Source organism: Syngnathoides biaculeatus, chromosome 12 (genome assembly GCF_019802595.1).
Source record: "Syngnathoides biaculeatus isolate LvHL_M chromosome 12, ASM1980259v1, whole genome shotgun sequence".
Lineage (NCBI taxonomy): Eukaryota > Metazoa > Chordata > Actinopteri > Syngnathiformes > Syngnathidae > Syngnathoides > Syngnathoides biaculeatus.
In genome coordinates this window covers 26020239-26035454 of record NC_084651.1, presented here as the reverse complement: position 1 = coordinate 26035454, position 15216 = coordinate 26020239, and the positions used below count along the sequence as shown (strand labels likewise).

Genomic DNA, 15216 nt, shown 5'->3' with positions numbered 1-15216 from the left:
AGCATCATATTTATTTGTTGGTCTGATATTGCTGTCTGCAATTAGAAATGTACCATATGTTCTGATAAGAACAAGCCAGTAGATGCTTATGAATTTCATTTTTTTTTAAATCAACATAATTCACTGTGGAACTGAAACAATGAAAAAAGTATAAAGTAGTTTTGAATGTGAAATACATTTAAAACTTAGTATTATTGACAGCCAAATTTGACAGTACTTTTGTATTAGTACATTGTGCTAATATAGACCTACGTACCCTCATACACAGAGCTGTTTCTAACATCTTACTTAGCAGAGTGGAGGGATATAATCATTATGTTCTACAAAATAAAAATTACGAAAATGTGAAATTTAAATTCCAAAAACATATATATATTTTTTTTTTCGTCTTTGAAATGTTTTGGAATTACTACTGGAATTTTGATGCAGCTCTTATATTACGTTTTATTAGATTGAGCAGTTTGTGTTTATAGTCCTTAATCACAACAGTCTCAAAGGGCTTCACTGGCCCAGTGTTGTCAAAGATGTATAGCATCCTGTGATCTTAACCCCCCAGTCCAACAAGGAAAAATTCAAAACCGCATTTGGGGAGAAATCACAAACCCTGAGAAGGGACTACAGGTGAAGGCCTCCCTTTTTCAGAATGACCATATCAAAATAGATGTCAAGTGGGCAACTTTATCGCATAGTACTATACTGTACACCGTTGGATAGGATGTAAAAGGAGTCCATTTAAAGAGATGACACGCCACATGAGGGAAGAAAGTGGTTCAGCCTCAGGACCTGGCCCAGTCGATTGGAGTATAAAGCTCTAATTGCCAAGTACTTGAAATTTTTTGCAAAGTGGTATGTAATGAAATTTATTCTTTTGTTGTTTCAGTTTTACAATTCCTTCTTTTGGCATGAATCAATGGATTAAGAGTTGAAAAATTTCATAAATCTGTTGGTAGTCAGTCGTGAAATGAGTGATTAACTCAGCTAATGGCTAATGGCTGAAGCCCGCAATTCAAAGAAGAGAGAAGAATGCTTTCACATCACCACAAAAAGCTCATGAGAGCTTATTAAGGGTTACAAGCACATTTTCCTCTGTGTGTTGAGGATTTATTTCACTCTTTGAAAGCAACATCATGCGGTCAAAGCTACAAAACACATCATTTGAGTGCTTTGTTTCAAGTAGATAATTGCCTCCCAACAGGAAGTGGTTGCTTGAAATCAGTTTATTGGAATCTTTGAGAAGTCAGCATTTCTCAGTTGACAATTTACTTTGTCAGACTGCTTAAGCGGGATCATGGTGGAAAGGAAGCTGGGAAGGAGGCATTTTACACAGCATCTTCATGTACTGCATCTTAGTGTGGTTTGCAGACTGCAAAACTGCAGATAAAAAGGCTCTAAACAGAATAAAGTACTCTGCAGAAAAGATCCTCGGGTACCCACTCCCCCTTCTTGCAAACCTCCTGAAGTCGGGCTAATTCCAGAGCATCAAGTATAATTAAGTACCCCTTCCATTCCTGGCCATGACCTTCAAAACTAAGAGACGAAGCTGCTAAATCACAAACTTAAAGAGTCCAAAAATTGTTTTATCTCACACCAATCAGCACATAAAACAACATCAAAAAAGAGGAAAAAAAATCTCCATGCCCTAAAAATGCACATTAAAAGCTGTTATTATAGGAATGTATTATTTTTTTTATATTTTATTATTTTATATTGTTTATATATTGTCCAGTATTTTTTCTTTTTGAGCACTTTTAACACTCAAATTGTTACTTTTGTTTTGTGTCCTTTTCAGGCTATGGGGCCATCTATCCAGTTACTCTACCTGGTAAAGTGGTCTGTGTCTTGTATGCTATGGTGGGAATTCCTCTAATGCTTTTAGTCATGGTTGATGTTGGTGACTTCCTGGCTACTACGATGACCAAAGCATATATTCATATTCACGCCTTTTTCGAAGTCCTGCGCTCACACAGTTGGTTCCGACTAGGGGCTCAGAAGCAAGCAAGAGAGTCAAACCATCAGACCCTGGAAGATGGTACCGTTGTTTTCAGCCATGACGTTGCGGTTCATGAACTACAGAATATCCGGGAGGTGTTGCAAAGTCAAGTGAATATCAAATCTAATTCCATCCAGCTCCAAAAAAACGGAGAGATCTTTGAGAAGATTGTTGCCAAAGAGAATCTCCTACGAACTGGTCCGCTGCTCAGGAGCATCTCCTGCCCAGAACTGAATCAAATGCCAGCATTACCCAAAGGATTTTCTATACAGAACTTAGCAGAAATCGGAGATACTATGGAAACACTCAATGTACCATTTGTGCTTATTCTTTTCATAGTGTTTACATACATTTTTTTTGGAGGGTTGATTCTGCCAATGTGGGAGACACAAATGAAAGGATTTGACCCTTACTACTTCTGTTTTATCACAATCACAACAATTGGTTTTGGAGACATTGTGCCTCATCATCCCAAGTTTTTTATGCTCACCTCACTCTTCATCATTTCGGGCATGGCCATCATGTCCATGGCATTCAAGCTGAGCCAGACACGGCTTGTAAACTTCTACAGACAATGCATCAAGATTATAGGCAGGGAAAACAGAAATGAAGACAAGAAATAAGTCATCAGGTTTCTTTGATATTTTAAAAGCTCAAAATTTACCAATGTCACCTTTGGGATGCCATTTTACTAAGAAGTGTGAGCAGGGTAATAAGAAAAAAAAATGTGTGGATGTGCCAAATGCTTATGACCAAAGTGACATTCAAGAATCATCTGGCAATTTTGAAACAGTGTTTGCCGTGTTCTGTCTTTCTGCCTTCGGAGGATGTCATTCCCTCTTTTCACAGTCCTCTCGAGTTTACTGGTGGGTGGGACATTCTTGTGCCACCTGGTAGCAATTGGCTTGCTTGTATTTAGGTGCAGCTTGAAGCGCAAGTGACGTGCCTATAAACATTCTAAAATAGATATTGTAATTAAAAATGCATATTGCATTATTAACTTCAATGTAAATCTAAATAACATCAGCCTCCCCGATTCCTATTGCGTGCAGGCAACCGGCTGGCTGCGAGCAAAAAATACAAAAAATTTAAAAAGCGAGCGAGCAACCGGCCGCCCAGCTGGCGGTCGCTCGCTGAAAGAAGGATTATGTCTCCACACCCAACTATTTTTTGTTTATAGCTCTATACTCACCTACCTGTCATTTTGAACACACAAAGCTCTCGTCCTTTGTACCTGTGCAATCCATTTTTCACGACAAACCGGGTCTTTTGGAAAAGTATGAAGAGGGAATCCATCCTCCTGACTGTTTGAGCAATATCCAGTAATACAATGAGCCGGCATTTTGGCTAACGCGAAGGAACAACTAGCTACCATTCCGCAGGTAAAACTGGTATAAACACACAAGGCCGCCTGAGTGCGCTCCTGCTGATAACATAACTTTCTGCTGTTTTTCCACAACAAATCCCTCGAGAGGATTTTCATGGCGGGAGTTACAAAAAGCCATATACGTCAAAATCATGTCTGGTGAAAAAACAGATGGGTCCATTCTGACTTGTATTAAAAACATACAAAAAATTGTGCTTTTGGTTTGTGTGTTCTTTTGGTTAAATCAAACCTGTGTAATTGTTCACCCTCTGTGTGTCTGCATTGTGTTCTATCTATTGGCGGTATGCCAATCCTCCAGATAGTCCCGCGAAAATGCAGACACTGAGCAATTGCGTCAGGCTTTACCTAACCAGGGACTGCTTGTGGGTCAGTACAACCATTCAATTTGCGAAGTCACAGACGCTGTTGTCAGGTTCACCAATCACATTCATTAAACAGGACAAAAAAGGAAGCAAAGACACCAGTTCAAGTCTCGCAAGGAGAGAGGAGAGGAACTGTTGTACAATTCACCACTGCACTCTGTTATCCTCTCCTCAGCACCTCTATTTAGTTTTGAGATGCCCCTTATTTACATGGATGTTACAAAAAGGAGATGACAAGCAAAACAGTTTGAAACAAGGTGTACATGTTTGTTCATGTGCGTGTGCATGTGTGGAAGATTGCTGAATACATGTGTGGTCATCATTTCTTTAACAGGCAGCAGTTCTAACAGTTCTGATGATTAGATCTTTTTTTTCTTGCTATCTCCTGCTAGGAGGCTGCCATGTTATCTAGGGCAGATCAAAGCATTTCTTTATTGGAAGCAAATGTATTATAATTATGATCACAATTATTCCTACATTTCCCCCCTGTTTATCCTACATTTGCGACCACGTTTTCTAGAGCAGAGCAAAGCATTCTTCATTGCAGGCAGCAACAGGAACTGAATTGGAGCAGAGCAAAGCATTTCTTCATTGCAGGCAGAAACACTAACTGAATTGGAGCAGAGCAAGGCATTTCTTCATTGCAGGCAGAAACAGTAACTGAATTGGAGCAGAGCAAAGCATTTCTTCATTGCAGGCAGAAACACTAACTGAATTGGAGCAGAGCAAGGCATTTTTTCATTGCAGGCAGAGCAGTAACTGAAAACTATTTATAATTATTTCTACATTATCCTCCTGCTTATCTTACATTTGTTCAAATCATCTAATAGATCACCCTTTCGGCTTATACTCGGAGGAAAATATAGCACTAATTACTTGTAATCTTCTGGATCAGAACAGGTCTGGAAGAGAAGTCATAACATTGTGGTCAACAATATCACTGTCATTACTCTGCTGTGCCAATAGTGGATATATTTCTGCCAATTTTGAATTTGTCGGGGCAATAGCAGTGGTTATAAGTTGGTTAAGTGATGCCTTTATGCAGGGAATACAACATCCACACAATGCAAGTATAGCTGCAAACAACGATAGAAACTAGGACAGAGAACATCAACTTTTTTTTAGATTTGCCAAACTTTCTTCCCACCACTCAGACCTGGCTGATGTGTTTACACCAGAGTGCTCCTTCATCTTGTGGTTCAGGGTGCGGAGGCCTTGAATGGCTCTTGTGCATGACCCATCAGGTGCTGTGATATTTGGAATAAACAACACTGGTCACCGAACATTGAGCAGTCGCCACCCTTCTCGGCCAGGAGCATGTCGACAGCTATGCGGTTCTGGAACGTCATGAGTGAGGTTGCAGCTGGTTGTTCCCTTATGGCAATAAAGCCTGCTTCCGTATAATTACCTAGTTTCTGTACATTGTAATGTATGTAGTTGATTCTGTCAACGTTTTTATTCAGAGTTATCCATGACAAGATGGATTCCCATCCTGCAGCAATCTCGTTAACCAATTTATACTCATCTGGTATGCAGTTAGGATGCCATTTGCATCAATGTATGTCAGATCTCCATCTTTCCAAGAGGACCTTCACCTTCGGGAGAACCCAAGGGGAGGTCCAAAGATGGATGCGGCCAATTGTATATCCTCTGCTTTGGATGGAAACACAGTCACAGATAAGAGCACCGATACCAGTGCACACGTTCCTGCTGCATTTATCAGTGTGTCATGCAACTTTTGACCAACACACCACCACAATAAATCGCTGCATGGGAGCAGTGGGGCAGTTTGCAGATGGAAATCATGACACCATGTTTTGTTGAGATTTCCCACCTTAAAATCTGTCCCTGTAAAGCGAACACAGGAGAAATTAGCCAATGCAACATTAGTAGAAAATATCAGTTTATCATTTACTGCCTTAGTTGTTGGATAAACACTTTCCCATTTCTAACAAGTGGTGTTAAGAGTTGTTTTAGTCATTACCTCCAGGGTACATTGTGTTGGGATTTCTGTTGGAATGACACGCATTTTTGGCCCAGGGCCCATGCATGTGATGTAACTATAATTTACCTTGTTAGCTGCATTCTACATTAATAACCAGTTTTGTTTCCTATTTGTAAAAAAAAAAAATGTTCCCCACACTTTTTCGGTTGAAATACTTCAACTCCCTCCATAGTATCCGGACTCTTGTATAGCATTCGGGTTTAGGGTACTATTAAATTGGCAAATAGTGAAAAGAAAATTGGGGTTTCCTTTAGCATAAACCCATAGGTGGAATCATAATCATGAAAAAATGTTCCTCTGACTTTTTCGGTTAAAATACTTCCTCCATAGTATACGTACTCTTTTGTATGGCATTAGGGTTTAAGGTAGCATTAAATTGGCAAATGGTGAGAAGAAAGTGGGGTTTTTCATTTAGCATAAGCCCAAGGATGGAATCCCCACCAATACTCTGCCAAGGAATTGAAAAAGTGCTGAACTGATTCACTGGGAGGCACACATGGAGTCCTCCTCTCATCCCTCATGCCTCCCGCATAGTTTACCAAATTTATTTGAAATGAGGTTGTGTGGTAGCCATAGTTGACTGAGTATAATTATTGGTTCTGTTGTTATGTATTTTTGTCAGCTTTACAGGTTTCCAAAAGTAGCATATGAATAAAAATATCATTATGGCTGTCAATGTTGTAACCCAACATGCTATCATATTATTTAGCCATTTTGAAGTCTTGTCAACCAAGTCACCCCTAAATGAGTCAAGTGTCTTTTAAATCTTCACCAGCCTTCAGGTATTTTAAGATACTATAAATCTGCACCCACCGTATGCTGGTCTTTGCTCACCTTTCCCCTTGGGTGACTCAGCTGAGATGACCTTTTACAGTGTGTAAGGTGTATCCACATGTTTCTTTCTGGTATTTTGTCCATGTCATTCAGCTCTTGCTCAGTCTACGCCAGTGTTCGGGTAAAACTGCATGTACAGTAGATGTTAATTCATAAACAGACATAGGATGAATAAACAAATGGCTGTAATAAGGTTATTAAAGCACAGCAACTTGTTACATTTTTTATTTTTTCTGATGGTGTAGTGCAGGGATGTCAAACTAATTTCTCTTGCGGGCCACGTTGTAGTTCGGGTTTCCCTCAGAGGGACATTTTGAGTGAAGGCAGCGTGGGATCGATTCCCGCTCAGTGATGGTGTCGACATCTGCACTGCGACTGGCTGGCGACCAGTTCGGGGTGTAGTCTGCCGCTGCCCGAAGTTAGCTGGGATTGGCTCCAGCTCTCTCTCCGAATAAATGCAGAAGGGTTTTGTCAGGAAAGACATCCGGCGTAAAAAAAAAAATCACCCAGACGCGCATTCACTCATGAGTGTGGGAGTTTCCTACTCACCAGAGATGTCTTCACTTCCTTCGGCTTCTCGTCCACCCTCAGCCTCCAGACGCAAAGTTGAGGCCCAGTCCCGGAAAGGGTCTCAAATGCCGTGGCCACAGTCTTTGCCTGGATTTCGACTCAGCCCCTGGAAACCTCAGGTATCTTGAGATCCGGCTCGAAGGACCAAGTAAATGTCAGGTTCAATCAGACATTCATTAAACAGGACAAAAAAGGAAGCAAAGACACCAGTTCAAGTCTCGCGAGGAGAGAGGAGAGGAACTGTCTCGTACAATTCACTACTGCACTCTCTGATTATCCTCTCCTCAGTACCTCTATTTATTTAGTTTTGGGACGCCCCTTATTTACATGGATGTTACAAAAAGGAGACGACAAGCAAAACAGTTTGAAACAAAGTCTACTTGTTTGTTCTTGTGCGTCTGCATGTGTGGAAGATTGCTGAATACATGTGTGGTCATCATTTCTTTAACAGGCAGCAGTTCTAACAGTTCTGATGATTAGATGTTTTTGTTCTTGCTATCTCCTGCTAGGAGGCTGCCACATTATCTAGGGCAGAGCAAAGCATTTCTTTATTGGAAGCAAATGTATGATAATTATCATCACAATTATTCCTACAGCTGTAAAATTGTCCCAATTAGAGGCTTTTAGCTTAGGTGATAAGCAACCACTGTCCAGAGGGTCCTGTTTCTTCACCCACCTTTATTTCAGACAGGAGGAAGTTTTAGGCAACCAGATTAAGTGCAAAAAAGCAGGTGGTTGAGTTGATGATTTTTCACGAGAAACATTAAGTTGTTTGTTGACACGGTTCTGTAACAGGGTTTTAGCAGGGTCTCAGTCCACTAATAAAAGATTAACTGACCACTATAGATGACACTTTGGGACTGGAGTAGACAAGGCTCACTATATATTTAGATAGCTTTCTTCGTGAACATCAACAAGCACAGTCAACGGAGTTCCAGAATGTATCTTCAGGAACATCTGCAGTTGTGATATTAACCTCTGGGCTTGAGACCTGTGACCACCTGACCATGTCTTCATCATCAAGTTAGCCCTTTATCACAAAAGCAGGTTTACAGCTCTCTGGCTAGATCATCACAGACAACAATAACCTTGATTCCATCAATTAACAACAGTCAGACAACATAATTACTCAATCCAAATAACTGGTGGTTGCCACAGCACTTTATCACAAAAGCAGGTTTACAGCTCTCTGGCTAGATCATCACAGACAACAACAACCTTGATTCCATCAATTAACAACAATCAGACAACACAATTACTCAATACAAATAACTCCTGGTTGCCACAGTCCTTGTTAGTATTCAGCAGTGCATTCAGTTCCATCTCAAAAGTGTCAATTATCTTCATGTACAGCAAAAAAAAAAAAAAAGCTTCAGCTGCTATGAGTTATTCCAGGATTTGGAGAAATAGAGTTCCCATAATTATTCACGTGGGTTACATTCCTGATACCCCGTGCGAATAATGGATGCATTATTAATACTGATTACACTGTCATGTGCAAGGCTGGACCATGGCCAAGAAGGGTGTGGCCTGGGCACTTCTCCGAGCGGTTTCATCTATTACACCTGGTCCCGGTCACAGCTGTTTCTCACGAGGCGCTGTGATTAGACCATGTATTTAAGTTGGAGTTTTGTCACTGGCATTTGCCAGTTCGTTGAGTATGCTTTCCCGCATCCAGGGTTACTCCGCCACAGCGCCATTATAGTCCAGTCATGCTTTTGTTATGCTATTTAGTTATATCTGTTTGTTCTTTGATCATTAATCCATAACTCAAGTTCTTCCAACTCGAGCACTGTTTCAGAAAAAAAATCAGCTTCATCTTCTTCACTCGTTTTCCTGCTTCCTCAACTTTAGTACCATGTGTTCGTTGATTCGTAGATCTTGAATTCTATCGCGGCTGCTTGATTCCCATGTTTATCCACATAACTGTTAGCTTGCAGTTTAAACTGCCCTGTCAGTGTGTCTCCATTTGTGCCATTTTTGAGGGTCCATATCCAAAATTATGTTGTTGTCATAACCACAACACTAGGGCGGACCCAAATGCACGACTCAGTGGACAGGAAGGCAGTTGAAAGAGAGTCTTTATTCGTTCCGATGTCAAAAGCCGGGGAGTCAGTCAGCGAGCAGTAGAATCAGAAGCGACAGGCTTACGGGGTTGGTCAGGGAACAGGCGGAGGTCGGTACACAGGAGTTTGGAGTCAGGAATGCAGAAGTGCGGAAACGAAGCATGGATGGCGACGATCTGGCAAAGACAGACCGTCCGCTGGGTCCTATATACACCAGGGTTAATTATTGCGGATGAGGCTCAGGTGTGCGCCTCCCAATCAGCGCAGGTGTGCGGGGACCTGCACAACCAGAGCTGGACCGGCAGGACCATGACAGTTGTTTCGGACAACATGCATAATAGCATTATATACCTTCTAGGGGGCGGGCATTTAGCCTCATCTCATAGCCACACTTCTTCCTGCAACGTCCACATGATGTCCTCTTACACGTCCACTTTACCTCTATATAACCAGCCTGTTGGCAGGAAATGTTCCGAGTCAGCTACAGATTTTGGACGTCTGTGCACGCCACATTATAAGGCCCTACTCCATTTGGGACAAAAATTTGAGACTTTTGTGCTGAAAATACTGTACATTCCTGTGTGTCCCATCAATTAACACATGTTGTCAGTTAATATATCAGGAGGTTCCAAAGCCATGACGTCGTTATCTTGTCTTCCCCATGTTCTTTCAAGACAAAGTACATACTTTGTGTGTGTGTGTACTTTTGCCGCAGAAGAAGATAATATAAATTACTGTAATTTCTCGAGTAAAATCCATCCTGAAGTACAATGCGCACCCCCAAAGTTGACCTAAAAAAAATCAGAAAAACCCTACCAATGTACAATGCACACCACCAATTTGCTGCTACCCATATGCTCAAAATATTGAGAATTATCCATCCATCTATCCATTTTCTTTTGCCGCTTCTCCTCACAAGGGTCGCAGGGAGTACTGGAGCCTATCGCAGCTGTCAACGGGCAGGAGGCGGGGTACACCCTGAAATGGTTGGCAGCCAATCACAGGGCACGTGGAGACAAACAGTCGCACTCACAATCACACCGAGGGGCAATTTACAGTGTCCAATTAATGTTGCATGTTTTTGGGATGTGGGAGGAAACCGGAGTGCACGGAGAAAACCCACGCAGTCACGGGGAGAACATGCAAACTCCATGCAGGTGTGGCCGGGATCGAACCCGGGTCCTCATAACTGTTAGGCCAACGCTTTACCAGCTAAACCACCGTGCCGCCTATAAGGAATGGTCTGTATTTATATTTTGTTAGTTTTCTACTTGTATTGTTTTTCAAAAAACTGTCCATACAACAATAATTAATAATAATCATTGTGCATGTTCTGATGTAGCAGTAATATAATCTCGGGACAGGCCACAGGACACGCTTTTCCTGTTCCCTGTAATTGTTAGAACAGAATCCCTCAACCAACTAAAATAAATGTGCAATGATGGCATAACATTTTATTAATACTGTTGATAACACATATTACAGTCTTGGGGAAAAAAACTATTTAACACTGTTTAACTTAAATATTTTTTGCATTACATATTTGTGCATAAAACATTTGTGCATAGTGCAGTTATCCTCTACATTACACATCCTGAGTCAAACTTCAAAAGAAGCATCTGACTCTTCTCCAACCTGAAAAATATCCATCGTAGCTACCTTTGGTGCATCAGTGTCAAACTCATCGATGACTTAGTACAGTTCTGGTGCTTCCTCCATTGAATTATGAACAGTGATACTATTTTGCTCCCACAGCATGTCATCCTCTGTGCCCTACATGGCGTTTGTGAGGAAACGTTTCTTGAATCTCAAGAGTTTTGGTTCCGCAGCGCAGCCTCTCACCCTCCATTCGGCTACAATCTGTAGCAGCTTTCCTATGGCATCAGGTCAATGACGTAGAATAAAAACTTGACTGCGCAGAGACCCAATTCACGTGGTAATTTGGCTTTAACCTCCGGTCAGGGCAATTCCTTTTGGGTACTATTTCACATGAAAGTTGGCATCCTTTGATATCCTTACAATTGTAGATTGTGAAACATAATATTGGAATACGTTAGGTTTAGCTTTTTTGGTGTCGATATGGTTCATTCTTGTTGCACTGTTCGGTGCGGTGGTCGCAAAGAAGTAACTTTTCACTGGTAAGTGTGTTTCAGTTTGACCTTCATAATTATGTATTATAATTCTGAATGTGGAAAATATATCCTTACAATATTATGAAGATCTGTGCCTCCCATTACATGTTAGTGTTAATCTTCTTCTTTTCCTTTCGGCTTGTCCCGTTAGGGGTCGCCATAGCGTGTCGTCTTTTTCCATCTTAGCCTATCTCCTCCATTTTCCTCTCTAACCCCAACTGCCCTCATGTCTTCCCTCACCACATCCATAAATCTTCTCTTTGGTCTTCCTCTCGCTCTTTTGCCTGGCAGCTCCATCCTCATCACCCTTCCACCAACATACTCACTCTCTCGCCTCTGAACATGTCCAAACCATCGAAGTCTGCTCTCTCGAATCTTATTTCCAAAACATCCAACTTTTGCTGTCCCTCTAATGAGCTCATTTCTAATCCTATCCAACCTGTTCACTCCGGGCGAGAACCTCAGCATCTTCATTTCTGCTACCTCCAGTTCTGCTTCCTGTTGTTTCTTCAGTGCCACCGTCTCTAATCCGTACATCATGGCCAGCCTCACCACTGTTTTGTAAACTTTGCCCTTCGTTCTAGCAGAGACTCTTCTGTCACAAAACACACCAGACACCTTCCGCCAGCTGTTCCAACCTGCTTGGACACGTTTCTTCACTTCCTTACCACACTCACCATTGCTCTGGATTGTTGACCCTAAATATTTGAAGTCCTCCACCCTTGCTCTCTCTTCTCCCTGTAGCCTCATTCTTCCCCCTCCACCTCTCTCATTCACGCACATATATTCTGTTTTACTTCGGCTAATCTTCATTCCTTTCCTTTCCAGTGCATGTCTCCATCTTTCTAATTGTTCCTCTGCATGCTCCCTGCTTTCACTGCATATCACAATATCATCTGCGAACATCATGGTCCAAGGGGATTCCAGTCTAACCTCATCTGTCAGCCTATCCATTACCACTGCAAACAGGAAGGGGCTCAGAGCTGATCGCTGATGCAGTCCCACCTCCACCTTAAATTCTTCTGTCACACCTAAGGCACACCTCACCATTGTTCTGCTGCCATCATACATGTCCTGTACTATTTTAACGTACTTCTCTGCCACGCCAGACTTACGCATGCAGTACCACAGTTCCTCTCTTGGTACTCTGTCTTAGGCTTTCCACAAAGACACAATATAGCTCCTTCTGACCTTCTCTGAAATTTTCCACGAGCATCCTCAAGGCAAATAATGCACATGTGGTACTCTTTCTAGGCATGAAACCATACTGTTGCTCGCAGATACTTCTGTCCTGAGTCTAGCCTCTACTACTCTTTCCCATAACTTCATTGTGTGGCTCATCAACTTTATTCCTCTATAATTCCCACAGCTCTGAACATCGCCTTTATTCTTAAAAATGGCAACTAGAACACTTTTCCTCCATTCTTCAGGCATCTTTTCGCCCGCTAGTATGTTGTTGCTAGTATGCTCGCTGTTGAATAAGTTGGTCAAAAACTCCACAGCCATCTCTCCAAATTGCTTCCATACCTCCACCGGTATGTCATCAGGACCAACTGCCTTTCCATTTTTCATCCTTTGTAGTGCCTTTCTGACTTCCCCCTTAGTAATCATTGCCACTTCCTGGTCCTTCACACTTGCCTCTTCAACTGTTCCTTCTCTCTCATTTTCTTCATTCATCAACTTCTCAAAGTATTCTTTCCATCTATTTAGCACACGGCTGGCACCAGTCAACACATTTCCATCTCTATCCTTAATCACCCTTACCTGCTGCACATGCTTCCCATCTCTATTCCTCTGTGAGGCCAGCCTGTAGAGATCCTTTTCTCCTACTTTCGTGTCCAACCTGGTGTACATGTCTTCATATGCCTCTTGTTTAGCCTTTGCTACCTTTACCTTTGCCATACGTCGCATCTCGATGTACTCCTTTCGCCTCTCCTCTGTCCTCTGAGTGTCCCACTTCTTCTTCGCTAATCTCTTTCCTTGTATGACTCCCTGTATTTTGGGGTTCCACCACCAAGTCTCCTCCCTTTTCCAACCAGAAGACACACCAAGTACTCTCCTGCCTGTCTCTCTGATTACCTTGGCTGTCGTAGTCCAGTCCTTTACAGTCAGTAACCTCCTTCAGATTACATCGTCTGCACAAAATATAATCCACCTGCGTGCTTCTACCTCCGCTCTTGTAGGTCACTATATGTTCCTCCCTCTTCTGGAAATAAGTGTTCACTACAGCCATCTCCATCCTTTTTGCAAAGTCCACCACCATCTGTCCCTCAAAGTTCCTTTCCTGGATGCCGTACTTACCCATCACTTCTTCATTGCCCCTGTTTCCTTTACCAATATGTCCATGACAATCTGCACCAATCACAACTCTCTCGCTGTCTGGGATGCTCAGAAATACTTCATCTAGTACGTTCCAGAATTTCTCTTTCAACTCTAGGTCACATCCTACCTGTGGGGCATAGCCGCTAACCACATTATACATAACACCCTCAATTTCAAATTTTAGTCTTATCACTCGATCTGATACTCTTTTCACCTCCAAGACATTCTTAGCGAGCTCTTACTTTAAAATAACCCCTACTCCATTTCTCTTACCATCTACTCAGTGGTAAAATAATTTAAACCCTGCTCCTAAACTTCTAGCCTTACTACCTTTCCACCTCCTCTCTTGGATGCAGAATACATCAACCTTTCTCCTCATCATCATGTCAACCAACTCCTGCTTTTCCTGTCATAGTCCCAACATTCAAAGTCCCTACACTCAGTCGTAGGATCTGTGCATTCCTCTTTTTCTTCTGATGACAGATCCGGTTTCCTCCTCTTCTTTGTCTTCGACCTACAGTAGCTGAATTTCCACCGACGCCTTGCAGGTTAGCAGTGCCGGGAGCGGGCGTTGTTAACCCGGGCCAGGACCGATCCGGTATGGGATTCTTTAGATGAACGCTCATATTTGTTTGGCACAGTTTTTACGCCGGATGCCCTTCCTGACGCAACCCTGTGCATTTATCTGGGCTTGGGACCAGCCTACATATTGCACTGGTTTGTGCCCCCATCGGGCTGCATTATATGTTAGTGTTCATATAATAAGTCTTCAGGCAGGAGGTGGGGTACACCCTGAACTAGTTGCCAGCCAAACGCAGGGCACATGGGGATACATCCAAAACATCCCAAGTATATAGATTTAACGCATCGTTTTCCACAACAATGTATGTATTATTGCCCATGATTTTTGCCCTGACGGGAAGTCAGACCCTGTGACAATTGCGGAACCAATGTTGGATGCAAAGTGCGGTCTAGTTTTTATTCTATATTGTAGCGCCAAAGAAAAGAAGTCAGAGGCGGAGTGTTGAACACAGGAGCAAACCTCGTTTTAATGCAGACATCAACAGAGTGAACCCATTACGGCGGGAACTCTCCGACACACTAACATTGGAGGTGTAACCCACAATAATGTCCGTGCGGAACCTCGTAACCTGACTCGAGGTCCCGTAGGTGAATTATGTAGACCACCACACCACCATCCCCAAACCTCCCCGCCAGAATTCACCCATAGTCGAAATCCCTGTGCCGTGTAGGGACGATGGCCCAACCCCGGCGGGTGTGCACTGCAGGGGCCGACGTGGGAGCGGGGCCGCACAGTCCATTGAGTCAAGGGGCCAGGGCCCTGACGGGGTTGAGGGCACCCCGGCAGGTGCAGGGAGTCGGGGCAAAGGAGGCCGCAACCCCAAAGGACAAGAACATCAGTCCTTCCATGGGGGCGCACCTGAGGCCGAGCATGACACACCAAGTCGACGTTGGCATGGTCGAACCTCCTCTCGGGGACAGCAAAGGACTCCACGGGGGCTTTTGCGTTGTGATGCACCTTTGCAC

The 15216-nt window shown here is 42.8% G+C and overlaps 1 protein-coding gene across 3 annotated transcripts in view; it reads left to right on the top strand.

The window, feature by feature from the left end:
* Positions 1 to 3558, top strand: part of LOC133510263 (cytosolic phospholipase A2 zeta-like) — a 101632-nt gene extending 98074 nt beyond the window's left edge. For all 3 annotated transcript variants that reach the window (XM_061838083.1, XM_061838082.1, XM_061838081.1), the window contains one exon: positions 1790 to 3558. In XM_061838083.1, coding sequence (XP_061694067.1) covers positions 1790 to 2613 — 824 coding nt within the window. In that variant the 3' untranslated portion in view covers positions 2614 to 3558. The remainder of the gene's footprint in view (positions 1 to 1789) is intronic.
* The last annotated feature ends 11658 nt before the right edge of the window (positions 3559 to 15216 follow it).